This window comes from Pelobates fuscus, chromosome 11 (assembly GCF_036172605.1).
Source record: "Pelobates fuscus isolate aPelFus1 chromosome 11, aPelFus1.pri, whole genome shotgun sequence".
Classification (NCBI taxonomy): Eukaryota; Metazoa; Chordata; class Amphibia; order Anura; family Pelobatidae; genus Pelobates; species Pelobates fuscus.
The window spans coordinates 45,662,320-45,682,954 of NC_086327.1; the positions used below are offsets into that span (position 1 = coordinate 45,662,320).

Consider the following 20,635-nt stretch of genomic DNA (forward strand, 5'->3'; position numbering starts at 1 on the left):
AAACTTTATTTGGTATTATGTGAGCTATAGAAATTTCTATAGGGAGGGAACTCTTAGTAAGACATTGATTAGACAGCTTCAGGAGGTAGAGGGTGAGACGTTTTTGAAAGGTCATATAATATGAAGTAGGCAGGTCATCTGGGATTTGTGAGCTGGTAGTGAAGCTATGGCAGCTTCTAATTCCGATTTGTCAAAAGGTTGGCTAGGAATTTATATTTCCTATTGTGATAGAGAAGGTAAGGGGACTGCGGGAAACAATCATTGATTTGGGAAACAGTAGGTATAGGAGTGTCAGGAACTTCCTGAAGATTATAGAGTTTAGCTTTCAAATTCTTCAACAATGAGGGTAAGATTGATCATTTTCATTCCCAGCTTAGAGTTAATACATGCCATTTTGGAGACGGAGGTTTTTTTTCTTAAACTGAGACACTAATAGTATGCCAGTCTTGGGCGAGGTACTCATTTTTAAGCCTTCCCATGAAATCAGAAGTCTTGATCTAACTCTTGTAATTTGGCTCTCAAATATTTCAGCTGGTCCAGTGTGGAGGTGGAGGTGTGTGTCATAGATATATAGTTACATAGTTGTCTAGGTTTAACAGTGAAGACCATTATTTTATGCTGTTGATCAAAATAAGCTCCAGTTGTAGTCATTTCCAATTATGCCACAAAAAGGGGGGAAAATCCTTCTCGATTCCATAATGGCGATCAGATTTCTTCTTAGATTAACAACCTGTTTACATACATATTAATTATATCCTTGAAAATTCTGTTTATGCAAAAAAAAACAAATCAAAGCCTTTTTAAATGTATCTATAGAATCTGATAACACAACCTCTTTAGGCAGAGAATTCCACGTTTTTTGTTCTGACTGGAATGTACCCTGTCCTTTTTTGTAAATGTAAAAGCCTTTCGTCCAGTCTCAATGGGTGACCTCTTGCCTATTGTATATTCCTGCTATTGAACAGGTTAGCGCATAGCAGTTTGTACTGGCCCTTTAAATATTTGTATAGTGCTATCAGATCCCCTTTGAGGCACCCTTTTCTCCAAAGAAATCAATTCCAGTTTTTCTAGTCTTTCCTCATAACTGTTTTCAATCCCACTTACTAATTTTATAGCTTGACCTCTGCACTTCAAGTTCTGCAATTTCCCTCTTTAAAACTTGTGCCCAAAATCGCACTGCATAGGTGGGGTCTTACCATTGATTTGTAAAGAGGCAAAATATATATTTTGATCACGTGAATCAAAACCCCTTTTATATACACAAAAAGCACCTTACTAGTTTTTGCAACAGCAGACCGGCATCGCATACTGTTGCCTAGTTTGTGATCTATAATTGTTCCCTTTTAATTTTATGTTATCCCTAACTCTACCCCATTTAATGAATAAGTGCCTTGTGTGTTGCTTATTACAAAATGCATTACTTTGCATTCATCTGTATTGAATCTCATCTGCCACTTGCCTGACTAGCCCCCCAATTTATCAACATCACTCTGCAGCTTCAACTGCAGAAAAACCCATTACACAATTTTAATTGCTGGCGAAATGCATCTGTATATTTAATTTTATTATGTTAAAAGATAGAGGCTAACACTTGGGCCAGAATTTACTTTTATTGCAGTCTTGATGGTAGATCAAGATGTTAGTTCTAGACCTAGCATCGGCGGTACACACTTGGTCTATTCCAGAATGGTAATGATGAGGTTATTCAAACCTTATATGTAATTGGATTGCATCTTGACTCATGCTGCATAAAATGTGAATTAAATTGCTGAAATGAGCAAATACCAGCACTAGGTGTCACTATTGCACCATATTTATAGACAACTGGAATACTTGTATTTTAATTAAATATCCTTCAGTATATATGTGCAAAATGCATTTCTGGATATCAAATAAAAACCACTGGGAATATTATAACTAAATGTAGTAGTATATATCATTTTCTAGGAAAAATGCTTAATGTGACTGTTTTCAACACTACATAAATAAATGATAAAAAATAATTCACTTATGCACGTGCACTGTACAGACATCAATATATCTTAATTTTAAAATGTTTCAGTCAATTACACTAGATTAATGTGCCATTTATTGGTCATTTTATCTGAACTATGAGGAAATAGAATGAGAAAAAAATTAAATACATTTACAACTAAATACTACACTTTTTATTTAAAGCTGTTCAAACCCAAATGATGGTGTGTATTTACTAATTAGTAAGTTGTCCGACGACTGCTGACCCTTTATGAAATGTAGGTCAATGTAGCTAGTTGGACAAATTATCGAAAATAGCTAATTTTGCAACGTTGCTATTTTGATCTATAGTTAATAAACTGGTTGTACTTGAACAACTATTTAGTGGATAAGCCCCAACATCTACTTATTCATACCAGGTATATGTTTGCTTTGCACACAAGGAACACTGGAAAAATGTGCTTATTGTTTATGAAAGTTGTAAAGCACTTTCAGAATGCTGATGACTATTTGAATACATTAAATATTGCCTGTTATTCACCCATGTTTATTACATTTCAAGACCTCTATAAATAAAACAACACTGGTCCCATATGATATATATATATTTTGTCTGTTTAATATATTTTTGTCAATGTATATTTTATTGGGCAGAATTAGAAAATGTTCTACAATAAGGTAGAGAGATCCAAATAACAGCCCATTTTTTCGTCATTAACACACAGAAAACTCAGCATCAGGAAATAGAGCAAGCTCCTCAATAAAAAGTACAAGGTAGGTAACAGAATGCAAAGAGAACATGCTCTGGGAAAATAATAATAAAACCATAGGCACCTGAAGAATGATAAAAGCTTTAATGTAAAGTAGATTTTAAATATGTTTACAAATCAAATTGTATTGTAGGTTGATTTTTAAAATTTTCTTTTCATGATATTTGCTTTTGTTGTAGCATGTGTTACCATGGAAACCTGTTTATTTTGAGCGACATTGGGATTTTAAAACAAATTACTTTTGCTCCCTCCAGTCAGATTAGTTGTGTTTTATGAGTGGTCTATGGTAGTGGTCCCAAACCTGTCCTCAAAGCACACAAACAGTTTCAGTAAACCCATTGGAACAGTTATTGCTAATGACAAAATCCTCGACTGTTGGATGGCCTTGAGCATTGCGTTGGGAAGCATGGGTCTTCATACAGCGGTTGGCCTGCCTATGTATCTGGAATAATGGTGGGGTCATAAAATGCATGGCTTAGAACAGAGTCAATGATCCCTTGTTCACTGTATGTTCAGTAATCTTATCAAGAAAGACTGGAGGAGGGAATACAAAGCTCAAGTTTAAGTTAAACTAAAATGCTATGGCTATTGCAGTTTTTGCAAAGATGCATTTATTCATACATGCGTAAACATATCAAAAGTTCATTTCCAGTTAAAGTGTTTTGAATGTTACAAAAAAACCAAGTCGGGGATTTTCACTAAAGCAAAACTTGTTCAAAACTCAAAGTGAATTAAAAGTAAATTTTAAATTTAAAGGAACACTCAATTGAAATTGTTGTATTTTACTAAACAAATAATAGATATACATACCGCCAAAGAAAACACGCCTGTATTTGTTTTTCTGCATGTTTCCTTTGGCGGGTATTTGAAAAAAAGAGATGCAGATCTGGTGTCTGCAGCCTTTGCTAGATCTCACGTGTTTCCCCAGCAGTCTGTCCCAGGGAATACTTCAATCAGAAGCTTCTCATTGAGTTGTGGGCATGCACATGATAGCAGCTTTGCTATGATTCTCAATGAGCTGTAATAGTTAATTGAGAAGGGGAAGGAAGGTGTGCTCTAGCCAGCATGCCTGCTGCTTCTGTTAGCTCTGTGGCACTAAGAAAAGTCCCTTTAAACGTAGCCAAACTGAAGGCATAGACGACTGGTACAATTTTTATAGTTTGGCCATTTTGACCTTCATTTTTAATGGAGGTTATCTGTACATTTTTTACATTTTTATTAGGTAAATAATAGTATGAATGACATCACATACAGGGCCAACATCAGGGCATACCAGTCCATCATGTAATCAAGGGCATAGATTAGCCCTGGGGCCCTTTAACGCAATGCAGTTGGGTTGATGAGATATTTCTATCTCCCCCAACAGGACCACGTTAAGGAGCTGCACCAACCTGCTTGGCCGAGTCCTCACACGGCAGGGATGCGCCAGGAGGAAGTGATTTCATATCACTTTCTCCAAGAGTGCAACTAAAGCGGAGAGAAGCTTGACAGAATGCCACAAGGTGCAGGGAAAGTCTGGACCCCATGGAAAGTCCAAATGCCTCCCTACTGCAACACAACTCTATGCACACAGAAGGGAGACTATAAGTAGGGGTTTGCAAGAGTGTGTTTATGTGTAAGAGTGTGTGCATCTGACTGTATATGTATGTTTATGTCTAAGAGGCTGTGTGTATCTTAGTATGTGCCTCTTTATGTCTAAGGCTGTTTGTATCTGACTGTCTGTGTCTGAGTGTGTGTGGCAACATGTATCCGAGAGTGTATGTGTGTATCTGTGTGTCTCTGTGTTTGTGTGGATGAGTGTATTTGTGAATATAGTGTGCATCTGAGTGTAGGCAGGTATGGCAGAGAATCTTTGTGAGTGTCTGGTGCATTTGTGTGTGTGTGTGTCTGCAAATGTTTCACTATCCTTGATTGTATGTGTGCATGTGTAGGGATGTGTGCCAGCGGGATCAGCAAGATAATTCTGCAAGAGGATATAACAATTTCCTATGTCAGTCTTGTCACTGCCAGTGCGGTAGAGCGTTTGAAGCAATGATCTGCCTGTAGACAGACACTGAAGACAGATGGACAGAAAATATAGACATTTATTATTGCATGAGAATATTTATTTTAGTTTATTCTAATAAAATCTGAAATTACATTATTATATATAATGCCTCTAGAACATTGAACACTTTGGACATTAACAACATGATTCATCCAGAGCTTATTTCTTAGTGTTGGTAGACATCTTAGTAGCTAGGGACAGCTCACTGGCATGGTTTTTCCTGGTAAGTTTTTCTTCCTTCTTTAGTACCTAGAATGTATAAAATAAAAATAAAAAAAAATACAAAAATATATGTTTTACTTAGATTGCAGAATTTAGAACTGCATATTTCAGATAATTAGTTGTGTGGGTGAATGTTTGTATAGGTAATTGCATATATGTGACAATTTGCAATGAAAGCTGTAACCTTTTTTGTACATATGGAGTATTTATTTTTTTGCAAGCCTTTATTTTCTATCACGAGTAACTATTTTCCCAGGCAGGTACCTTTTATGAACCAGTAGCTCTAATACCCGCCTGTCCCAGGAGATGCCATTCACAGAAATTAAACCTTTATTGAAGCTCATATCAACCTAAAAATAACACGTGCAATAACCATGCTGTGGAGACCTACTCAGATGGGTATTTAAATCACATTTTAATGGGTCCATTAAAATAAAAGAATAGATAGAATACCCTGAAATGTCCAATTCAAAGTCGGATAATTTCTATCAGAGATCAGATGACTGGAATGATTGTGGTTCCTTAATAGATTAGAGATACACTCCAAGCACCCTTACCACTACAGCTTGTATTTGAACATTTGTACTTCTTTCCTGGGGTCCGGTAGGTACCGTTGCAGACCACCATTATTAATACAAGCTGTAGTGGTTATGGTGCTTGGATTGTTCCTTTAATAGATAAAGCAAACAGACAGCTGAATTCAATCAAGATGTTGGTGGCTTAAGTTACCTAGTTAGTCTGAAAGTGTACCGCATACTTACCAACATTTTCTGTCACTTTCTGGTACAGGAGAGAGAGCAGAAGTCCAGGGGGCTGTAGGTGAAAGGGGGCGGGGCTTGTCTGCCAAAAGGTGTGTTTTTGGCGAAGGGAAAGGGTCTGCCTGCCCAAGGCGGTGTGTTTATCATAAAGAGTAGCCAGTTTGACAGACAGCCTGCCCCCTTTAAGCATTGCTGAAGTGCTCCATACATGGTCCTAGTGCCAGGTCACTTCCTGCAGGTCTCAGGACTTAAATTTGCTGAGACAGTACCCAAAAATACAGGACTGCCCTGGCATATGTGGGACTATTGGCACCTATTGCAGTGGCATTTACTAAAAAAAAAAAAAAAATACCCTGAACGTCAAATTCCACTCAAAGTCAGAGATGATATGCTCTGCATGATATGTGTTTCAGAATTATTATTATTATTATATTATTTATATAGCGCCAACAAATTCCGTAGCGCTGTACAATGGGTAATGAAATAATGAAAATAATTAGCTGTGAGAACATGCATAGGTGTAACTGCTGAATCAAATCTAGACCTCTATTAATATGTTGCTATTGGGGTACAAACTATTACTCATGATACCCTATGAAGCTACATTATAGTATTCTGAAAGTGTATAAAGATCATGTGGAGAAAACATGAACAAATCGTTTCACGCACAGCAAGGGACATTCTGAGCTTCAAACACTGTTTTGCTTTGATGTGTTCTCCGCAGTGTTCCATTCAGATTATTCTAATGCTGCATAGTGATTCCCCCCATAAATGGCTTCTAAATGAAGTTTTTGTATTATTTTATATTACATGACTCTATAGGACTGAAGAATCTAAATTCAACTGCAGAGTCACCAGGATCACATAATCCAGCTGCGAAAGATTTATGCTGGGGGCTTTCCTCGGGCTACAAGGGGAAGGATAGATAACGGTTATCAACTAGCTCATCTGTGTCATTGTCACATTAATATTGTATGACAGGGTGAATTTTTTAAAAGGGTTAAAATGAGTTACAAGGCTAGAAATGCTATGCCAGAGGAACCGGGGAAATGTGAAGGTTGACTGTTCAAGATTTCAACATATACGGTTTCCACTTTTGTTTTTAATTAATTTTTAGGTCTACAGAGCAGAAACAAACACTAAGCAAATGTATTCAGTAATATCTTATAGGATCACTGGAAATGCTATTATGAATCCATTGCCATACATTCGTTATCTGTCACACGTGCTTAGTAAGTGAAATGCAACCAGGCAGCTATAAACATTCCCTTCAGATATAGCACATATTGTGAAGGCCATTACAGTTTCCAAGCACGCTAGATCTTGCTGTCCAAGGAGCAGATTAAATTTCGCACATATTTTGTCATCTGAATGAAGCTTTCAACTTAGTGCAGCACGTAAATCCTATGAAGTGCAACATTAGTGACAAAAATTAAAAAAAAATGAATTCACACTAGAGAAATGTAACTTGGTTATTAGATCGAATGGTAATACAGATTTGTGTAAGCCTCATGCCATTCAAATTCTACAATTCTATTTACTCCAATAGCGATGATTGGCAGGAGATGAGCCGCATCAGGATTATCTCTTACGGATTTGGTCATCAGCAACTAATGGGGCAGGTCACCATCAAGCCACATTGCACATTTGTTTTTCGTCCTTCTTTGGGTCAAGACAGACATTCATTCTTGCACAAAAACATTTGATATATTTCTAATTACATCAGCTTCCTGCTGGTTTCGCCTTCGGAGCTAAACTGTAAATGCACAATGAGTCAAAAATAGTCAATGACCCTTTAAATGTATTAATTGTTTAATGATGCACTTCAAACCAGTGTCAGTATGTTTCTTAATAGTAAACTGGATTATGAACTGTAGGATGACTGGTCTTTAGGTCCAAAAATTAAAGAATCCAAAAAGAAAGGTATAGAAATAAATTGCAGTTGTGTAGTGACGGCAAGTTTAAAATATTCCATCCAGAATTGCACAGTGCTTTTTTGAATAGCTATAGAGCTTTTGTTTATCCCCAGGAATAACATGATGCATAATGCAAATAATGCATGTTTATACCGGAAAATATTGGAAAACTGATACAGAACATAAAAAACTGAAAAAAAAATTAAAACCCAGAAACATGAAAGCGAAACGATATATATTGGATGTGTAATTGAGTTAGTGGCGTGGTCTGGTACAGAATGTTTTCTTTTTTTTTTCATTCTTTTTTTTCAGGTTTTTAAAGTAAAACAAGACAGAGTAAAGGGGGTTACACTATAGTAAGTTTGATATTAAAACATAAATCCTGTGTAAGTGAGAGTTTAGTCGTTCCAATTTGTCTTTGACAGCGTATACACCTAGTATCACGGGATGTGAACAACAACAGTTTATGCCTCGATCAATCTTTCAAATTGACATTTAAGAATACAGAGCTGCTGGGCCTCGTGATAACTACATACCCTGTGTCTCCTTAATATTCGTTTCCTTGACATACTGTAATTTTATAGTTTTTATGGATTCAAAGAAATACATCCCAGGGTTTGTCATCGGGTACAGAATATTGTGGCTTCAACAAAACTTGATGAAGTAGGTGGGGTAACACCTTTAGCAGGCAAACAGGTTCAACAATTGACATGCCCCATTGCGTGGTCCGTGAGGTGTCGACGGAACCAAGTGTCATCGGAAGGCCAGTACAGGTCATGTCAGGAGCTACTTCTCCGGTCTCACGTTATGCGTGAGGGACCGCTTAGCCCTGCCTCCAAGTTCCCCACCTGTGTGCCTGTCAGGGTGGTGTCTGTTTGAGGGCTACGCGGGGATGTTTGTGTCATCGACCTATGTGCCTGGTCTCCGCCTGAACCACATGTGCACTAGGCCGTCTACTGCTGTCAACAACAATTCAATTGTGTTATTAGTTGGGAGTCTGTAGTCTTTGCCCACGGGGGTATAATGTGGGCTCGGTAAGGGGGGATGCAAAGGGGCAGGTGGATGGAAAGAGCAGCGGGAGGGGTAGACTACCGGAAGGTGGGCGCACCCGTTCGTTTCCAGTGTAATGGGTTGAGGGACTTAGCCTCAGAGAGTAGGTGTATGGTGAGTGATTTTTTTGTAATTCTTCAGTGGGGTGGACGTGTGGTTAAGAAGAATAGTTAGTGGTAGTAGCGGTAAGTCTGTGCCCGTGATCTCTCTAATCTTCCCATTTATCATCTGCCAGTAAGGAACTATGAGGGGGCACGTCCACCAAATATGCAGGCTGGTACCCACACCTGTGCCGCATCTCCAACAGTAGTCGGGTATAGAGTCATGTATCTGTTTCAGTACGTCTGGAGTGCTGTACAAATGCATCAACAATATGTAGCTCATTTCCTGGTATTTCAAGCTTATGGGGCATTTGTGCATCAGGAGGAATATTTTGTCCCAGTCTTGGTCAGTGAGCTCAACCCCAGTCTCCCTTTCCCATTTCTCCATGAAGCCCAGAGGGTGGGTGTTTCCGCTAGTCAAGAGGGTGTTGTAAAGGGTCTATACTCCATGTGCAACATGTCGTCTAGATGTGCATAAGTTTTCAAAGTAAGTCAGGGTCCTGTGGAGATGGTCCCTACCTCGAATGGATGAGTAGTATGTCTTACGCTGGTAGTAGTGGAATTACATAGTTACATAGTTACATAGCTGAAAAGAGACTTGCGTCACATATGCTCACATATGCTTTTGCTGTTGATCCAAAAGAAGGCAAAAAACCCAGTCTGAAGCGCTTCCAATTTTGCAACAAACTAGGAAAAAATTCCTTCTTGACCCCAAAATAGCAGTCAGATGTCTCCTTGGATCAAGCAGCTATTACCCCACTAATTAGAAATTATATCCCTGTACGTTATGTTTTTGCAAGTATTTATCCAATTGCAGTTTAAACATCTGTATAGACTCTGACAAAACCACCTCTTCAGGCAATGAATTCCATATCCTTATTGCTCTTACTGTAAAAAAACCTTTTATTTGCCTTAGATGAAATCTCCTTTCTTCAAGCCTAAATGTGTGACCTCGTGTCCTATGTATAGCCCTGTTTATGAATAGATTTACAGATAATGGTTTGTACTGGCCCCGAATATATTTGTATAATGTTATCATTTTCCAAACTGAAGAGATTTAAATTTTTTAACCTTTCTTCATAACTAAAGTGAAAATCAAAAGAAGAAAATCTCCTTAAGAGATTTAGAAACTGGCAAAGGAAGGTATAGACAACAATGGTGAATTATACCTATGAGTCCTAATGGCTATGGAGTATATAGCGGAGGGATAGGGAGCAGTATGAAGATCCCTAGTACCAGTACTAGTGCCCTTGTGAAAAAATGACATATGTCTTTATAAAATCTTTGTCTGGGTAAAACCAAGGGGTCACTAGATTAACTCCCCCAAACTGGCTAATAATGGTAATACAATTACCGTAAATAATATTGCCACGGGTGGAGAAAAAATCCCCTCCAGATATATAGATATAGGCTGCGAGTGAAAAGGTTGAAGTAGGGCTGTGATACAATATTACAGTCTAAGCGAACTGAAATAATAAATATATCGATATAATGTATCACAAGCAACTACCCCTTCTAGTAGCTTGTATGCAAGAGTAAAGGACTATTAAATGAGCTGTAAAAGCTTCTTAGTGATGGAGAGAAACTCCCCTCCAGATATATAGATATGGGCTGGAAGTGAGAAGGTTGAAGTGGGGCTGTGATACAATGTTACAGTCTAAGCGAACTGAAATAATAAATTTATCGATATAATGTATCACAAGCAACTACCCCTTCTAATAGCTTATATACAGGAGTAAGGACTATTGAATGAGCTGTAAAAGCTTCTCAATGGTCTTAAAAGGAAGGAGATCCTCCAAGCTAAGCCCTAATCTCCTATAACACCTTCAAGGGTGTTCTGAGCTAAAGCTAAGTCTAAGCGATACAGAGGCTGCCTAATAGTCCATTACCATAGCCAGGTTAGGAACAGCACAGTGAAAAAAAGAGGGAATCTAGGTGGGTCTAAATGCCCATCGTGCAGTTAAGTGTCCCTTAGAGAAAACAGTGGGGTGAAGGAAGAAAAGAATGGGCGCAAAGATTTTCTTCTTTTGATTTTCACTTTACTAATTTATCTGGGTATAAGCCCCTGGTGGGACTGGCACCACCTCCTGACCATAGCTCCTTGCGCTTTACCTCTCATACCTCTCTTCTCCACCCTTGTAGGTGATTGGTAAAATAAGGAGATAATCATTTATCTTTCTTCATAACTAAAATGTTCCATTCCTTTTATCAATTTTGTAGCTCGTCTCTGCACTTTTTCTACTGCCATGATATCTTTCTTTAGAACAGGTGCCCAAAATTGCACAGCATATTCAAGGTGTGGTCTTACCAGCGATTTATAAAGAGGCAAAATTATATTTTCATCTCGAGAATTTATGCCCCTATTTATACATGACAAAACCTTACTGGCCTTAGCAACGGCAGATTGACATTGCATATTGCTACCCAATTTGTTGTCTATAACAATTCCCAAATCCTTCTCGTGTGTGGTTAGCCCTAGTTCACTACCATTTAGGGTGTAAATTGCTTGTGCATTCTTAACCCCGAAGTGCATAACTTTGCATTTTTCTACGTTAAATTTAATCTGCCATTTTAGTGCCCAGTCTCCCAATCTATCCAAATCCCTCTGCAGCAAGGCAATATCCTGCTCACATTTTATTACTTTACAAAGTTTTGTGTCACATTTTATTACTTTACAAGTTGTGTCGGTCTACGATCTGGGAGAAGGTCCACCAGGGGCTTGAGACCTACATTGATGCTACATTGATGCAGATAAATCCAGTCCGTAGCCCAAATGTTTTTTAGAGCGGTTTCAGTTATGTGGTAAGCTGCCGGGAATAACGTAGGTTGCACCAGACTCTGAGGATAGCATCAATCATGAGGTTGCCTGTACATGGTTAGGTATAGGAGGCTCCGCCGTGCCACAGCATAGAGGTGATCTTACCCCGTGACTGTTGGATTTCCCTATTCACCCATCTTTTAGAACTCGGTCGGGCGTGCCAGTCCACGAGTCTGTGCAGGTGTGTCACCTGGTAGTACGTAAGTATGGATGGCAGTCCCACGACCTCAGCGAACTTCGGTTGCTCCAGGACAGTTCTGCGGATACGAGTAGACCGCTGGTTCCAGACAAAGCGGAGAATGGCGGTCGTCAGGGTGCGGAAGAACGCCTGCGGGATCGCCATGGGCAGTGTCTGGAACAGATACGGTAGGCGCGGTAAGATGTTCATCTTAACCGCGTTGATGCGGTCAAACCAAGATATGTATTGAGCAGACCACCACTGATGATATTTCTGTAGCGTTGTGAGGAGAGGGAGGAAGTTCAGTTGGTAGAGCTGTGTGAGTTCGCTCAGCAGCCAGGTTCCTAAGTACAGAATGTTTTCTGTCTTGAAACAGGACACACCTGCATCTAAATACATGCAACAGTTCTTTAAACATATTATTAATATTTGTTTTTATTATATTTAGGTTTAAAGCACCGCATGGACTATCTTAGGTGCACGCTGTTTAATTCTAAAGTAAGTGCGCTTTTGGGAATACCATTAACACTAATAGAATTAAACATTTATAAAATGTTGCTTAGTATATTCTTAGAACATTTCTCCATTGCCTCTCGTGTATTGCTGGACTGTTGTATAAAATATAGTTAGTGCATTCTGTCTGCTGTTTGGCATATTTGCAAGTAGGACAGCCCAGTGGCTTCCCTGACTGTATGAGGATAATTAGAGTTTGTAAAAGAAGTTGAGTTCCCTTATTGGTAATGTTTCTTAGTCCCTTCTTATTTCAATTGGACACTCAAGATAAGATGCCCCTAAGATACAGGGCTAAAAGGCCACCAGGAGACACAAAAGAGTTTCTAATTGGAGATGACAGACGCAACATCGCCTGAGGTCCCTACTCTGGGGAACGTATTAAGCCATCACTTAGAAATATAACTGCTGTCTTACCTTACTTTTATATGAGCAGGTAACTTTACAGTTGGTTCTTACAGCATGAATACAACAAATTTAATTAAAGTGTTCCTATCACGGATACGTTATCCTAAATTAAAGGGCGTTCAATGTCATCTATGTATTGTGCTATCGGAATTGCTGTATCGATTTAGTAAAAAATTATAATAAATGCCACCTGCCCTCATTTGCCAAACATTACTCAGCACAGCAAAGGAAACAAAAATAAAAGTAAGGTCTTGTGATTGGGAATTTACCAACCAACGAGGGCCTAAGTCTGAGTATATAATCAAAGAATAATTCCCTAAGGGAACCAAAAGGTGTTGGAATTAATACATAGTACAACAACAGTGGAAAGGCCAAAATAGTCAATTGACCGGAGTTGTTGTTGTTCGAAAGGTATCAGGGCATAACCCAAAATATCAATAGCAAAAGAAGAGACTGAAATGGTTTAACAAAAACAGTGCACCCAAAATCAGAATCTAAACCCTAAATGGATCTGCTCCGCCAATTAATTGCAAAAAGTTGCCAATAATGGAGCATAAAAAGAACTAATTACAGTATATATAAATCTTTATTAGTCCCTCTTAAGTATATTAAACATGATTCAAAAAGAATATCTGATAGTGAAAACAAACAAACTTTTAACATCACTTCATTTTTTAATTGCAATACCGCAGGTTTAGTGTACCTTCTTACCTGCGAATGTGAATGTAAATATGTAGGCAAAACCTTTTGCAGGTGTTGGAATTACCCTTATAGAGATAGAGCATATATAGGATAATAAATCAAAGAAATGAAGATAACAATAACTCTCTGTATTTTGAGGTCTGTTTAGACTCAAATGTGCCAATAACCAAATACCTTTGCACAAGCAGTGCAACAATTGCAGGGAAACTCCATTATTAAATGCTTGGATAGATGCTAGGGGGTATGTATACTAAATGTCTAAAAACTGGGGGTATAAAGTGAACCACTAAACTATGAACAAAAATGGAATGAATGTACTTAAATTCAAGAGCCCTATAGAGGCTACTAAATTATATAAGTGTTGTACTAATGTTGCATCATTGTATTATATCAGTTTAACATTCATTACCAATACAGTTGCATAAAGAAGCCGTAGGGTTAGGCTGGATAGTGAATAAAGGCAGTCAGCAGGGAAGTAGGTAGATAACTGAATCCTACGCTTGTAACATAAAGTTACCCCTTGATTAATGCCCAAACTGATTACTCAGCACATATTGCTGTGCCAGTGGGATAGTTGTGCATAGTCTGTATCGGACATGTCTAGTAAGCAAAAGTACTATCGTAAAGGTTCACCTATATGCTTTCAAAGTAATTGTAGGAATGTGGTGCAATGACATGATAAAAAGCAGGTGCACGCAAGACTACAAGAAACGTGCATCATTACACTCACAATTGTCTCACTGTGTTGGTGTCATAGCAGAAATGTGCGCTACTTTTGAAAGAGCTTGAAGCATTGTAATAAGAGCTAAGTAGGGGTTGGATGTGATGAGAGGAGGGTGTCATAGTGAGTGTAAATGAAATATCAAAACAGTGTCAATTGACAAATTATTTTACGAGTCTATGAACAGTTTACAATAGTAGTAAATTGAAGGAGACCGCACTCACCAGGCTACCAAGGTGCACCAGATCCCCGGAAGGCTAGACCACATGATAAGTGTATGAAATAAAGCGGTGGTCCAGGCACAGCAACGTTTCGACCTGACCTTTGTCAAGTTGACAAAGACTCGGTCAGGTTGAAAAGTTGCTGTGTGTTTGCTATCAATTTGAGTGCCTGGAACACTACTTTATTTCATACACATGAACAGTCTACAGTCAACAACGTAACTAAATGCTGTTTTAAACCACATTTATACGCTATCTACAGTTAGGTTCAGAAATATTTGGACACTGACACAAATTTCTTAATTTTGTCTGTGTGCGCCATCACAATGAATTTGAAATAAAACAACCAAGATGCAGTTGAAGTACAGACTTTCAGCTTTCCAGGTCTTTACTGCAGCGGTCTTCAGTTATTGTTTGGTCTTTCTGTCTAAAGTTTTGTCTTCAGCAATTGAAATGCTTGCTCGATTGTGTTTAGTTCAGGAGATTGACTCGGCCATTGCAGAATATTCCTTTTTTTTTTTCTTAAAAACTCCTGGGTTGCTTTCACAGTATGTTTTTGGTCATTGTCCATATGTAAAGTGAAGCGCTATCCAATCAACTTTGCTGAATTTGGCTAAATTTGAGCAGACAATATATCCCTTCAGAATTAATCCAGCTGCTTCTGTGTTCTGTCACATCATTTGCTATTGTAAGCCATGCATGCACATGCCATCTCACTGCTTCCACTGTATTTTAGAGATTATGTGGTATGCTTCGGATCATGAGCCGCTCCAGCCTTCTCCATACTTTTCTCTTCCCATCATTCTGATACAGGTAGATCTTTGTTTTATCTGTCCAAAGAATGCTGTTCCGGAACTGGGCTGGCTTTTTTTTTTTTTTTTTAATGTTTTTGTCTAATCTGGCCTTCCAATTCTTAACGCTTGTGAATGTGGTAATCCTTCTTTATTTGCTCTTATAAAGTCTTCTCTTTATGTTAGACTTGGATAATGATATGTCTACCTTCCGGAGACCGTCCTTCGCTTGGCTGGATGTTGTGAAAGTTTTTCTTCATCATGAAAAGGATCCTACGATCATCCACCACTGTTGTTTTCCATGGACGTCAAAGACATTTTGTGTTGCAGAGCTCACTCTCTGATGGATTTTTTTGCAGCCCAAGAATGTCCTGTTTAATTTGCATTGAGAGCTCCTTCGACTGCATGTTGTGGGGTAACAGCAACAGCTTACAAATGCGAATGCTACACCTGGAATCAACTCCAAACTTTTGCCTGCTTAATTGAAGAATAAATAATGAAGCGATATCCCACACCTGTCCATGAGACAGCTTTTGAGTCGATTGTCCAATTACTTTTGTCCCCTTGAAAAAGAGGGGGCTATATATTAAAGAGCTGCAATTCCTAAACCCTTCCTCCAATTTGGATGTGAATATCCTCAAATTAAAGCAAAACTGCACCGTAATTCAATATTCAATATTTAAACAGTAAACAGTCAAAAACACAAAACTTGTGTCAGTGTCCAAATATTTCAGGTTCTTACTGTATGCACCCCACATTTCAAATGGATGTTTTATTATTGTTTATAAATGTAAAAAAAGAGCTGTTGTGATTTTAGTATGTCAGCAAGTGCATACACCTTTTTACAGGAAATTGATGCAGAGTTTTAGTGATCGTCCTTGAATCAAAATTATGAACATCACCCTGTCAAGCCACTGAGTGTGCACATCTAATTTTTGCAATTTAAATGTCACAGTGGTTAATCATCTCAGGATGCATGGCTGCGATTTTGGCTCTTCAGAGGCACTGAAAGCCGTAAATCAATCACTGATAAAAAAAAAAAAAAAAATAGAAGATTATCCACCATGACAAAAATTAAGTGGGTGGCAAGATGCCATAGTGCATGGCAGTGATTGTGTCTCTTTGATGGCACTAAAGGCCATCTATCAGCATAAGACCAGCGTATGGGTTTCACGGAGTGTGAAGATTAAAAGTTGAAACCTGTATTATGCTGTTGGATGAGGAAAATAAAAAGCCAGGAGGTACTGTGTTATGGACATGAACTATGACATCATTTTAACACAATATGTGGGCTTTTACGCCCATTACTCTCAAAGTTATAAGTTCACCATTTAACAGACATTCCCTGCATGATGCCATTTTTAAGCCATCTTGGTTCTCCTAAAAGTTTAACACAGTAAGTATAGTGAAAGCTTTTGAATTGCGCAAACGAATTAATCCAAAACCACGAACCACAACATACGGTATAACTCCTTATTATACAAACACTTCATCATTATATTTATTGCACTATGTGGAACATCAGATCATGGATATGGAAGGGACTTTACAGACTCTCCCTTTTTTGTAATTCTTAAAGAAAAATAATTAATGATAAAAATAGTCACCTCTTGTTTGCTGCAAATCTGCAACGTCTGTAGGGAACACTAAATGGCTGAGCTTTCTTACGCCGACCTGGCCCTCTCTTGAATAGCACAAGAGGGAGAGCCCTAACTGTGTGCTACTGGATCACGGACATGCAGCAATAGTGATGTAGCAGTTGGCAGCATGCCCTTCCGCCTCTCTTCTAAATCACCCGTTAGCAAGGTTCCCATGCAGGCAATACAAATAAAAGCACTAGAATGAGTAGGTGAATTATGGCAAATGAAAATAATATGTACCATGACCATATATGATGACAAATGGCAAGTGGAGTGTATTGTGTGTTTATTTTGTTTTTATAACTACAATTTTTGGTTAGAGTAAAAAATAATAGAAGATTTACATGCATTCCAGTGCCGAGGCCAAGTACAACCGGGCAGCGTGATCCTCCTCTGATGAAATTGCTCCCCCCTTCACTGAAGGTGGAGGAATGTCAGGGAGGATGGGTTGAGGGGGCAGCACAAAGAGGGTGTATGCAGGGGGGGGGATGTCAGGGGGGATGGGTTAAGGGGAGGAATTTGGCAGCACGGAGAGCGCCGCCAGACACAACCTTTTTACCCAATGCAGATGCAGTATTCTACCTAGGAATAGGAATCTAACAGGGCTATTCACTAAAAGAGCATTGGAATTTAATTTCTAATTACATAGTTACATAGGCTGAAAAGAGACATGTGTCCATCAAGTTCAGCTTTTCTCACTTTTGTTTTTGCTGTTGATCCAAAAGAAGGCAAAAGCCCTGTTTGACGTGCTTCCAATTTTGCAATAAACTATGAATATCAAAATCCTTATTGTCCCCAGAATGGCAGCCATATATCTCTTTGGATCAAGAAGAAATTACCCCACTAATTAAAATTTATATCCCTTAATTAGTGATGTCCCGAACAGTTCGCAGGGAACCATTCGCCGGCTAACATAGCATGTTCGCAGTCGCGAACACGCGCGATGTTCAGTCTGCCCCCTATTCGTCATCATTGAGTAAACTTTGACCCTGTACCTCACAGTCAGCAGACACATTCCAGCCAATCAGCAGCAGACCCTCCCTCCCAGACCTTCCCACCTCCATGACGAATAGGGGGCGGACCAAACATTGCGCATGTTCGCGACCGCGAACAAGCTATGTTCGCCGGCGAACGGTTCCCGGCGAACTGTTCAGGACATCACTACCCTTAATATATTGCAAGTATTCATCCAATTGCTGTTTAAACATCTGTATAGACTGATAAAACCACCTCTTTCGGTAGATAATTCCACGTCCTTTTTGTTCTTACTTTGAAATACAATTTCCTTTGCCTAAGACTAAATCTCCTTTCTTCCAGTCTAAATGCGTGACCTTGTGTCCTATGTATAGTCCTGTTTATGAATAGTTTTCCAGTTCCACTAATGTGACTTTAAATTTGAAATATATTTTGATTCAATTCTCACTTTAATGTACACCAAGCACTATAATCACTCCAATGAGATTATATGGCTATAGTGCCTACAGCGTTGCTTTAATGCATTTTATAGGTATGTGCACCATATATACAATAAAACAGGGCTCAAACTCGCTCACTAGCCGTTGGCGAATAGAATTTCACCCCTGGTGAGTGTGCTATAGACCATCCAGGTTTGTAGTAGCTATTAATTTTAGGCCTGTCTAGTAGTCTAGGACTTCAAATTGCCCTGCAGTAAAATATAGTAGATATTGGAAAAGGGTACCTCATTGAGCAAAATCTTTTGCAAGTGTGTGAAATTATATTTCCCACAACTCTTCAGCAACAGCAGGAACTCCTTCCTCCCTTTTTTTCTATAAATGGTAACAAGCCTTAGGGGAGACATACATGGAAACACAATGGCATAAGATGTGTGATCTAGTACACCGTTGTGCAATAGCCAAGAAACTGCATACAAAATCCTCTTGTTGTGGTATATGACACTAGAGTATCTCCAGCGGATGCATCCTTACTTGGATGGCAAATGCTTGAGATGCAATGGGTCTCTGGGCTCCTTCCTCCACATTTGGTGGCAATGCTCGATAATAACACGGTTTTAGAAACGCATCACATCTATTGTTAACAAATTTACTGATAAACCTCCGCCCTTTCTCCCAGCCGCCTATCTAATCCAACATACTACCAGGCCTACAACCCAATACACACACTCCCTGACCATTCGCAACCTAAACATCGCCAAACAACTGATACTCCTGCATTGGAGGTGAGACACAATGCCACCGCTGACACTAGGGTTCACAAAGATGGAGGAACTGAGGGCTCTGGAACACCACACAGGATAGGACACAGGCATACAATGATATATGGGCGCCATGGCTACAGCTCTGTCCTCAGAGTTTCATGACCAACACATTATGGAATTTGATGGTCTGCAGGGGCAGATGTCTGCGGGATGGGGCTGCTCACTCTCGCTGCATCCTGTGCCCTCGCGTAGCTATGGGGTTTTTTGCTTTATTTATTTATTTTTGTTCTCACTTTTCCACCTTCCTCCCTTATGCTCCAATGCACTCTCCCCTCTCTTTCCAACTTCCCTATCTGAGTTGTCTCCTTTCCCGCCCCAGACCTACTTACTGGCCAGTGCAAAAAATTGTGCATGTAAAACCATCGCATGTAAAACCATCGCCGGTTGTCGATCCCCACAGACACAGGGATGCTTGCCAGCGAGCATTTAGTTTGGTGGATGGTGAGAGCTTGAAGCAAACAGCCCGTTCAACACACAGGCACCGTGCCCTCTGAGGTACACGCATGGTCTATGGATAAACGAGCACGCTGACAGCATTTTTTTGGTTAAAAAGTTATGACATACTGCATAACACTTTAGTTGAGACCTGCATGTCTCCTTGACTCTCTCGGTTTATTGGGGACCTGCGAGTCCCAATTTGTATTTCTTGACAAATTCTTCAAAATAAAAAGATATTAACAAAAAAAAAAGATAATTTTTCCTTATTATATATCGATTGCAAGGCATTCAAATCCCAAAAAGTTTACTAAATGAATTCATAAATAAGCACATTTTTATAACCTGTATATGTACATCACATAATCTAAATCTAAACACTAACATAGATAATTCACACAATAAATATATTGTTTTTGCTGAAGGCTCTTAGAAAAGGTTTACATAATCCGACCTACCCCTTTCATGATTCTTTCTCGAAGCTCAGCCTGAGTCAAGGGTCTCTCTTCCTCATCTGCTCCTGGGGAGTCTGTGTCACTGTCATAATCATCTCTACAAATATCAGCAAAAAGAAAGGAGCAAATAATCAGGGCCCATATCATAAACGCAAAGCAGAGATCAATGCAATCACTTATCACTAGAGGTCATATTAAGGAACATTTTCCATGCATTGAAAATTAAAGTTAGGATTGGGAGAATTTACCAGATGTTCTTAGGGGAAAAAGGAAGTCATCCACCAAATGCTCAGCATATAAACTATTATACATTTACCATTCCATTGATGCTTTGTACTGTATTGCATTTTTCTATTAGTCACAAAAGAACTGAAAGTGTGGCTATTGTATTTCAATTGGTGTGCAATAGAACGTCAGAGTACATAAGAAATAAATAAGTAATTGTATACATAGCTACAATTCATCATAAACAAAGTCATTAGATCTGTGCTGATGTATCCTGCTCGCCACTTTTGTCATTGCAACAGTTTACCCCACTTACTCCCTCCTCTCCTATATCAGTAATAAAAGCCACACTATGTGCACATTGAAGTGGTCTGGTGCAGTGCCCTTGTTTGTTTAACCGTGCATTCAGGGGTTAGTGGCTGTCTAGGAGCCTCTTCCTGCTCCTTAACAGGGTTTT

At 39.0% G+C, this 20,635-nt stretch overlaps 1 protein-coding gene across 2 annotated transcripts in view; it reads right to left on the reverse strand.

Moving 5' to 3' along the window:
• Positions 1–4,843: 4,843 nt before the first annotated feature.
• Positions 4,844–20,635, reverse strand: part of ODAD1 (outer dynein arm docking complex subunit 1) — a 93,975-nt gene continuing 78,183 nt past the window's right edge. For both annotated transcript variants that reach the window (XM_063437135.1, XM_063437134.1), the window contains exons 14-15: positions 19,957–20,050; positions 4,844–5,040 (exon numbers count right to left, since the gene is read on the reverse strand). In XM_063437135.1, the coding sequence (XP_063293205.1) occupies positions 4,951–5,040; positions 19,957–20,050 (184 nt within the window). In that variant the 3' untranslated portion in view covers positions 4,844–4,950. The remainder of the gene's footprint in view (positions 5,041–19,956; positions 20,051–20,635) is intronic.